Source organism: Misgurnus anguillicaudatus, chromosome 24 (genome assembly GCF_027580225.2).
Source record: "Misgurnus anguillicaudatus chromosome 24, ASM2758022v2, whole genome shotgun sequence".
NCBI lineage: Eukaryota > Metazoa > Chordata > Actinopteri > Cypriniformes > Cobitidae > Misgurnus > Misgurnus anguillicaudatus.
This window is the reverse complement of record NC_073360.2, coordinates 32,196,202-32,206,262: the sequence shown is the minus strand read 5'-3', so window position 1 is coordinate 32,206,262 and position 10,061 is coordinate 32,196,202. Positions and strand designations below refer to the sequence as shown.

At 41.0% G+C, this 10,061-nt stretch overlaps 1 protein-coding gene across 1 annotated transcript; it reads right to left on the bottom strand.

Annotated features, from left to right (window-relative positions):
* Positions 1-3,634: 3,634 nt before the first annotated feature.
* On the bottom strand, positions 3,635-10,061 carry LOC141361698 (sialoadhesin-like). Its single transcript, XM_073863366.1, has 5 exons — positions 9,991-10,061; positions 8,634-8,781; positions 4,614-5,043; positions 4,220-4,507; positions 3,635-4,038 (listed from the first exon to the last, which is right to left on the bottom strand). Exons 1-5 carry the CDS (start codon positions 10,059-10,061, stop codon positions 3,635-3,637), a joined length of 1,341 nt encoding a protein of 446 aa, XP_073719467.1.

Genomic DNA, 10,061 nt, shown 5'->3' with positions numbered 1-10,061 from the left:
AAACCATGGTCTCTTCCAAAGATCTAAGGCACGTAGACATCTGCGCGTGACCGTGATCAGACGGAACGGGTTGCCCCTCGGGGAAAAACCTTTGGTTTTGAGCCACCACTGTAGCGGTCTCATGTGAAGCAGCCCAAGGGGTATCACATTGGACGCTGCTGCCATGAGCCCCAACAACCTCTGAAATTGTTTTACAGTGTGTGACTGGCCTAACTTCACTCTGCCTACAGCCAAAAGAATGGATTCCACACAAGCAGGAGACAGATGTGCCTGCATTGTTGTTGAATCCCATATAACGCCAAGAAAAGCTGTCCTCTGTACTGGAGAGAGCATGCTTTTCTTTGCATTTAGCCTTAACCCCAGTTCTCTCATGTGGGTCAGCACAGCATCTCGATGCTGCGCTGCAATACTCTCTGATTGGGCTAAAATTAGCCAATCGTCTATGTAGTTTAAGACACGGATGCCCCGGAGTCGTAATGGAGCCAGCGCTGCATCCATGCACTTTGTAAATGTACGGGGTGACAGAGATATTGGTAAGCCACGCCCCCGAAGGGAACCTCAGGAATCTCCTGTGTTGCGGGAGGATAGATATGTGAAAATACGCGTCTTTTAGATCTATCGTCACAAACCAGTCCTCGGATCTGATTTGTGTGACGATCTGCTTTATAGTTAACATCTTGAACTTTAGTTTTGCAACAGACCGGTTCAGATGACGTAGATCTAAAATCGGACGTAACCCCCCGTCTTTCTTTGGAACTATGAAATAGCGGCTGTAAAACCCTGACTCCCTGTTGTGAGGAGGAACACATTCTATGGCTTCCTTGCACAAGAGAGTTTCTACTTCTAGTTCCATAGTTAGAGCCTGTCCAGCACCCACTATGGTAGATAACACGCCTTTGAATTGGGATGGCTGGTTGCAAAACTGAATTTTGTAACCTTTTTCTTTTATTTGCAGAACCCACTGAGACACGTTTGGCAGGAGTTTCCACGCTGCCAAATTTTCTATAAGGGGGACCAGCCTCTCGAGACTGGCTTTTTGTGTACTGCTTAAACTTTTCCCGGGGCCCTGAACCAAACTGGCAGGGTTCAACCTGGGTGATATTAATGCCTCCCTCCTCGGAGAGAGGTGTTGCGTGCCCCGCGCACGAGGCACACAAGAATATGAAGCCGCTGTGCCCCGAAAAAACACTGCGGCGGGGTTAACACACTGGCATCCCGAGGGCATCGAGGAGAGACGGGCACCGTGTTGTGAGGTGACTGCCGGCTCTCCCCGATTGGGGGCTGCCCTCGGAAATATGACACTATGTCCCTCAGGACTTCTTTTTAGCCAACGCCTTCCTCGCCATAATAACAGCCCTCAGGTCTGTTTTCTGCTTGGATGATGTCTGAGTGCGACCGCCCGAACCCCAGTTTTTTTGAGGGGGACCACGAGTGGCAACACTATGCTTTTGCGATGCTCTATATGATGTCGATGGCTGCTCCCGCCCAGCAGCCCTAGAATCAAGAGTACGGCGGGGGAGATAGCGTTCGAACGCCGCCGACTGCTTACGAGCCTCCGCAAATCTCTCGACGACAGTATTAATGGCATCGCCGAAGAGACCGGAGGGCGCAACGGGCGCGTCTAAGAGAAATGCCCTATCTGAGGTTTTAAGCTCGGACAGATTAAGCCATAAATGGCGTTCCGTGGCTACGAGAGCTCCCATTGATCTACCCACGGCTTTCGCAGTCTCTTTAATCGCCCTGAGTGACACATCAGTGACTCGACGAAGTTCTTTAAATATATCAGATGTACCCCCCGCCTCGGTATCTAAATCTTTAAGCAGTTCTGCTTGGTACGCCTGTAAGACAGCTAAGGTATGCAGTGAAGCCCCAGCCTGCCCTGCAGACTTATAAGCTTTACCCACTAAAGATGAGGTTAACCTAACCGGTTTCGAGGGAAGCGAAGGCGATTTTAATGATGACGCCGCAGCGGGGGAGAGATAGCTCGCAAGCGTCTGCTCCACCCGGGGCATCGTTAAATATCCGTTGGAATACATGGTGGCGTGAGGGGTATGAACACGGGCTGAATACGGGGCTTTCCATGATCTCGACAGCTCGCTGTGGAGATCAAGAAAGAAAGGCATGTTAAGCCGCGAAGGTTGATGTTTTTGTTTTAAAAAACGCTCGTCTAACATGCTCTGAGGACGCGCGCTCTGTGTCTCCGCCGGCCAGTCTAATTTTAAGCGAGCCACGGCATTAGTGACAACCTCCATTAAATCATCAAACGCGGGGGACGAATGAGAAGGCTCCTCAGCGTCCACCACATCCACAGACATAATATCGACTTCCTCGGACGACGATAAATGCAAATCTGGGCTCCCGCCTTGGGCGGAAGAAACCGCAGCGCGGGCTTCCGAATCCAGAGACGGGGCACTAGATCCCGCGGGTGAAGGCTGAGAAAGGGGAAGACCCATCTCAAGCTCATCCGCGAGATCTAGTTGTGATCCCCACGATCGCAGCTTCCGCTCTGCCTCGGCAGCAGCGGGGCCAGAACCGTGGGGAACACGCGGCTCACCACCCTCCTCGAAGAGTGCGAGCCGCGAGCGCAACGTACGGAGCGGCATCCTATCACAATGTGCACAACCACCCCTCTCAAGAGATGATCGTGCGTGTTGTGCCCCGAAGCACATAACACAGAGACTATGCGAGTCCTCGCTCGTAATGAAACGAGGACACGGGGAAGCACACTCCTTAAAACTTTGTTTGGACATGATAATGACACACACTCGCTTGCTGAGGCACAAAGAGCTGAAGTTGGCTTGCCGGGTGCTCTTTTTATAGCTTCCTGGTTCCCACGTCACCCGCCTATGACGTGTCACTTGACCATTGGACTGATTTGACATACGTGCTTCAGACGCAATCACGTAGTGGGTGTTCCCATAGCGTAGCTTCGGCGACGCAGCTCGAGTTCCCTCGAAGGGGAACTACAATATATCATGAATACTTCATTCAGACTTTTTCTAAGTTTAAACCTGATGTAACACACATGTACCTGTTACACTTCTTGTATATGATGACTCCAGCAAATATACAAATGAGAAGAAAGGCAAATGAAGGGGCAAGAATGTAAAGACCAATTGTCTTAAAGTCCAAGGTCCTAACATCGGTTTCGATCAGGGAAAAAGCTAAAGGAAGTAAAAGTAGGAAGTCATTTATTTGTCATTATAATGTCTATATATATAATGTAAAAAGCTGCAGGACATACATTTATTCTGGACTGGAGTCACTGGTCTTGGAGATTCTGTTAAAGAATCTGCAAAAAAAATCTTAAAATGATAAGACACAGAGGAATCGTACACACTAAAGGAAGTGAAAGATTAAGTCATTTATTGGTCATTATGATGTATATATCATGTAAATAGCTACAGGACAAATGTAAAACACATACATTTATTCTGGATTGTAGTCACTGGTCTTGGAGACTCCGTTAATAAAGAATCTGCAGAAAACATCTATAAGTGATAAGATACAGAGAAATCGCACACACTAAAGGAAGTAAAAGTAGTAAGTCATTTAATGGTCATTATGATGTATATATATAATGTAAAAAGCTACAGGACAAATGTAAAACACATACATTTACTCTGAACTGTAGTCACTGGTTTTGGAGGCTCTGTAAAAGAACCTGCAGACAAAAATCTCTAAGTAAAAAGACACAGAGGAATCGCACACATCGTGTATAATGTCTTGATATACACTCACGTTGTACATGTAAGTTGACAGATGCTGTGATTATCTGTCCAGAAATATTTGTAGTGCAGATTAATTGCTTCCCATCGTCTTTCTTTGTCCCCAAAAAGGTTATGGTGGAAAAGGTAGCTAATTCAAACCCTGTGAGTTGTTTTTTTCCTTGTTTGACCGGCATATTCTCATAGTTCCAGGAGAGGATCGGAGGATTCATCTGACAGGAATGGTGGACGGTACAAGTAAAGGTCTTTGCAACACCCTCTATAATATCTGCTGTCAGTTTAGGCTCAATGGTTATACTAGAATGGACACCTGAAATTAAATTGAAATAATAAACACTTGGCACAAACATGATTTAAAGCTAAATTTGATTGAATTAACTTTTACTTTCCTTTATTTTATAGTTAAATGTTCGATGTCTTTAAATTCATTGTGAAACTAACTGTAACACACAGCAGAGTCAAGTAGATATATGCATATAATATTTACTTACATTTTGCACTTTGTGATTTTGTAGCTGTTGTTGTTCTGCCTCCATGATGTGTTACAGTACACTCAATATCTGAACGTTCAGTCTTCACAACACCGGTGCGAGTCAGAGTGGTTTTCCATCGACCATTTTTGATATTGACATCATCTATTTGATCAGATCCTTCAATACCCTTCAGAATGATGTTTGGTTTTCTGTATGGACAGGTGTGTAAGATGTAACACGCTACTGTAATGTTGTCACCGATCTTTAAACCTCCAGAAATATTAATGATGGGCTGCTGTGGATTTGCTACAGTAGGGAAAAATGTTACAGTTAGGCAACCGATGATACAGCTGTAATGACACTTAAAACCAAAAAATATTACATTAAAAGAACATGTGAAGTATTTACGCACTGTCAACAATAATCGTGGAGGTGACATCATAAAACTTATAGGTGCGCCATCCAATAGTATCTGGGTCAATCCATGCATATACTTTTTCCTTACTGTGGGACGGATTCACGGTTTTGATCAGCAGACTACAATCCCGATCTGAGTTTGTAGGCCTATATATATCAGTTTTTCCTTTGAACTTGTCAATGACACTGTTTGGATACCAGGGATCATAAACTAAAGGGTAGCCACGAGAGACCCACTGATACCACACAACTCTACGTGGGTTAGTTGGTGGGTATGAAGTGTAAGAGTAAGAGCACGGTATAACCAGACAGGAACCTCTGAGGCCATGAATTTCTGTTGGCATTCTCACTTCCCATGCCAAAGTCTCATACAGCAGAACACCTGTGAGAAAAACATTAGATAATATTAATGTATTAATGGCTGCCTGTCAAATCTGACAGTTTAACATTAAGTTCCTGTAGCTCAATCAAAAGAGATTGACACTATCAACAAGTTCATTGGATGGCTTTCAGGGAAGCCACTAGGGATAATGAAATATATTTTGGCACATGCGTTCTACGTTCAAGAGAACTGTGGTCATGTAATCAGCACAGAGAGGTTTCTCCTCACCACTTTCCCATAACCGTTTTATGCAGCATCTCTCCTCCACCCCATCAACTCACTCTCTGGTAGTATTCTTAGAGGGTGGAATACTCTGTTTATTGGCTAAAATTCTGAGCTCTGAGCCCTCTCCTCGGACAGCACGCCAAATATGCTTTATTATCATTTTACCCTATCAATTACACGTTAATGCAAGCTCGTGAATGTGAAATTTAATTTACATTAAAAAAATAAAAACATATGGTTTAAGGTTTATTGTTGCAATGAATATATCATCGCTGTCCGATGAAAACCAAGTATGTCCATTTTGCCGATTTTGAGATTTTTCGACAGATTGAATGTCCAGGTTCATACAGTATGCTTCACATATAAAAAATGGCTAATGAAAAGATGTGACATCTGATTTTCACATATATTTGGTGTCAAAGCTGTCAATCACGCCGCGTATCTCGCGTTCTGTGGAAGCATCTCGCCATTCTCGTGAAGTTTCATAGCTCAACACGGGATAGCCGAATAAACATAGACTGGTGAGACAATGACTTTCCTTCATCGAGGTAAACATTTCCCCCCTGACGCCAGAAGTACGTGTAGGAGTGACAAAATTACGGTAGGACTGTGCAAACAAAGTATCTGTCTAGCATTATCATGTCAGTGTATTGATTCATTGTCCCATCATAATTTGCAAGAGACATTTAATACATGTATAATTAATATTAAATAAAGTAAGCGTATTTAATAAACTAAGACGTAGGCTATTTAATAAACTGAGCGTATTCATCTGTCAATATGAAACGCGACTTGGCCATTCTAATTATTGATCGGAAGAACGCTTATCCGCCACTGTTACTGTAAAATATGCACGTCGATTTTAACAAAATTTTGGTCAAATGTGGCAACCCAATATCACGAAATTACGTGACTATTTCACGTATGGACCAACGTGAAAATGTCACGTTTTGCCACGTTTGAGAGTGAGCATGTCACGCTTTTCTGTTTGTGTCACTGTCACATATTGGTTACTCAACTTTTTTGTCCTAATTTCTTACCATTGTCGCTTCGGTTTAGGGTTAGATTTACATAAAATGACATCCTTACCTAAACAAACTCTAACCACAACGTCAGGCGACAATTGGTTAAAGTTTAGAAAATATAAAAGAATAAGAAACCAATACTTAAAGTGACAAATACTTAAAGTGACATATAACGCAAGCAACAAATCTAACCCTAAACCGAAGCAACAATGGTTTGAAAATAGGACAAAAAAGTTGAGTAACCAATACGTGACAGTGACACAAACAGAAAAGCGTGACATGCTCACGTTCAAACGCGGCAAAACGTGACATTTTCATGTTGGTCCATACGTGAAATAGTCACGTATTTGCGTGATATAGGGTTGCATGTGGATTATATCATTACACTGGCAAGAATATGGTTACATGTAAAGATGCCATACCAAGTATGACAATGCTACATTCAACTGCTTTTGAAATACAGTTTTTTTTTCACTTTCTGAAAAGTAACCCTTTTGGACATACGTGAGTTTCATCGGGCAGCGACGTTATATTTCACTGATTCACCAGGTTCCACTCACACTCTCCCTCAGCGCTCCACATCACCTGACTATTGATCCTTATCACCTTTCTCTCCTTATATAAGCACTCACACTCAGTAGGCTAACATGACAAAAAAGTTTACTTAGTTGAAAGTGGATTAGTTATATGAATATATGTATATAAAGTGTCCTTTGACATAATCTCTTGCACTATAAAATGCATGAATAGACGTAAATTGACACAGTACCTTGAAACAGAAGATATATCAGTCCTTTCATCCCTGGATCACAATGCTTCCTCTAATATAGAAAAATCCCACTTATAAACTGCAAACAAGCTTAAATGTTAAAGAATATCACAAAAACAACATGCAGAACTATGTAACAGTGCTCTCATGACTTTCATCAGTTTACCACCTAAAGTGTTTTTCACTATTGTACCCATTATGGGTTTATTGGGTGAAGCCATTTACCATTAGAAAACAAGAAGTGAACGGGTGCAAAAGTTTGTTTATTTAAACAATTAAATGTAATATTCACTTTCATGTTTTAGCCTTACCTTCTCAAACAAGTGGACTGGTTGACAACCAATTGAAACAAAATAAAATAGGAGAAAGTAAAAACAAATCCTTTCCCTGTTCAGCAGAAGAATAATGTGTTTTTTCATAAGTTTCAATATGTGTTTTGTTAAGATGTCCACGCCCACAAAGATCAAAAGGATTTCCTTTATCTTGGTTAACAAGTTCAAGGTCAAGTTAAAGTTTTTGAAAAACAAAATATGGCTAAAGATTTAGGCTTGGGTAAAGATCCTTTTGGATATATTTACATCAAGAACTTGTATGCAAACTACAATAGTTGAAATGTTTCAGATGAGAAAAACTGTGAGCTTTTTAGGGCATGCAAGGACTACTGTGACAGCGGTTCTTAAGTCAAGAAAATGTTATAACAGTTCTCATGTCACTAGTATGCAAAACTGCAGAAGTGTTTCTAACAGACACATGCACATGTAGAGCATTATGAAAAAAAGAGGAAAGCTGTGTAAAACGCCAACTACACTGTAAAAAATTGCTGTTATAAAACAGCAAAATTTAACAGTACAATTCTCTTTTTTTAACAAAAACAGAATTATACTGTTAAATTCTGCATTCAGTAAAAAAACAGTTTTCAGAATAATGTGAATTTACAGCCCTGAGAGTCCACCGTTAAAGATGGTGTGTCCCAAATCACACCCTACACCGTCATTCACTATTAGTTTCCTAATGATCCACCTGAAATCAAGTCTATAGCCGTTTCTCAATGTCAAGGAAGGATCCTCGGAAGCCAGAATTTCGAGGATGCTACATCATCGACGTCCGTTCCAATGTCAAGGATCCTCGAAATTTCAGCCAAGGACTGAGTCCTTCGTTCGAGAAATATCCCATATACAGGAAAGGATGCATATTTGTATCCTTCGCGCTCTTCATGCGCTGAAATCACCCACAATCCTATGCGTGCAGCACCAAAAGCACACCTTTCAATCACGCAATGACGTAATGACGTGCACTTGTTAGCCTGTTCCATTTAACGTTTTCTCTGAATGCTTAAAAGGAGCCTCGCCTAGCATCTGAAGGAAGTGACTTGTAAGGACTAGTCCTGCCAAGGAAGTATCCTTGACATTGAGAAACGGCTAATGAGTTCAAATACTGAAGCATTAATGATGAACACCTGCTACTAATAAACAGAATCACTGAAGAAGAGATAAACAAAAAAGAGAAGAGATGGGCAGATTGCGTATTGCAAAAGCTGCTATGATATTGTCCAAACTCAGCAAGAAAGTGTGGGACAGCAATAACATCTCATTGAATACCATACTCAAAGTATACCAAGGATGCATTCTCAACACATTGCTGTATAGCAGCGAAACCTGGACGCCATGCCATACAGGAAAACTGCTTGGAAAGTTTCCATCTCCGCTGCCTGCGATGAATCCTTGGTATAACCTGGGAAGACAAGATCACCAACACATCTGTCCTGGAACAGACAAATTCCCACAGCATGCACATTTTGTTAACTCAATGGCGGCTACGATGGATAGGTCATGTGCCCCGTAAGAAGAATGGACGGATTCCCAAGGATATACTATATGGGTGATTCTCACGAAACCATTGAAACACCACGGCACTAATGATTTTAGCTTTAAAATGTGTAATATAGTAACATTAAAAAGCATCAGAATTAACACAATACTGTGTTCTACCTTGCACAATGTGTGATTTCAACATAAGAATTCATAATTGGAAATTTTATCTCATTTTCTGCTGAAATTCTCATTACCGCAATGTGTCCGGCTGTGTTTGAACATGCGTTATGTTGTAATTTAATCAAATTAACATAAAAATATTAATAAAAAAATGGATGTTTTGCTAGACTACTTTAGATGACAGAAAAAATATTTACTGAATATTCATGTATAATAATAATGAAGAAAAATTAGGAAAATGATGTGTCCATGCCTGATGTTCTCATCCTCCGCAACACTTTTTGAGAACAGTTTAAGCACACATTCAGAATTTTAATAAAGTTAGTTTGATTTTGAGTGACCAAGCACATGGACCAGCTACTTCAAGATGGCTACCAGGTAAGATCATTTTTTTACAGTTAATTTGAAATATTGTCTTGTCAGAATGCTTACACGACATTTTGATTATCATCACCGCAACAGATGCTTATTAAATGTTAATTTAATTAATAGAAGCATAATACTTTGATTTTAAATGCATGTGCAGAATCTCCAAATTATGTTCTTTCAGGTTTGTCATGTCATTTTAAAAATATGTCAGTGTTGATGTTTTCTGACTGTTGCGGTAATGAGATTTTTTAGGACTCATTTGTTAAATTATGTTACAAAAAGTGTTAAATGATAAGTAAAAGTTTTTAAATTAATGTTCCCATTTACTCCAGACTTTGTTTTTCAATGTCTGGTGGGAAAAAAATAAATTTAAGCAATTTTTACATTTCCATGCTTCACATTTTTAAAACCAAGTTTTCGTGAGAATCACCCATATGGTGAACTAGCAACAGAACAACGTCCTGTAGGCCGACCAGCTCTGTGTTACAAGAATGTTTTCAAGCGTGATTTGAAAGCCACTGGTATAAACCCTGATACCTGGGAGTCACTTGCAGAAAATGCAATGCATGGAAAACCACAGTAAAGCCCTATTCGCACGGGATTAGTATTACCTGGTGACCTCTAGTGATTTGTAATAATTACGGAGGTTGTCTGTGATCTTAATCCCGTGCGAATCGGCCAT

Bases quoted from the DNA above. Each gene is read 5' to 3' on its own strand.
- LOC141361698 (XM_073863366.1), bottom strand. From the start codon at position 10,061: ATGGCCGATTCGCACGGGATTAAGATCACAGACAACCTCCGTAATTAT. The intron at 4,508-4,613 runs GTGCGTAAATAC...TCCCTACTGTAG, and splicing joins CTCCACGATTATTGTTGACA to CAAATCCACAGCAGCCCATC. The intron at 4,039-4,219 runs GTAAGTAAATAT...ATTTAATTTCAG, and splicing joins AAAATCACAAAGTGCAAAAT to GTGTCCATTCTAGTATAACC.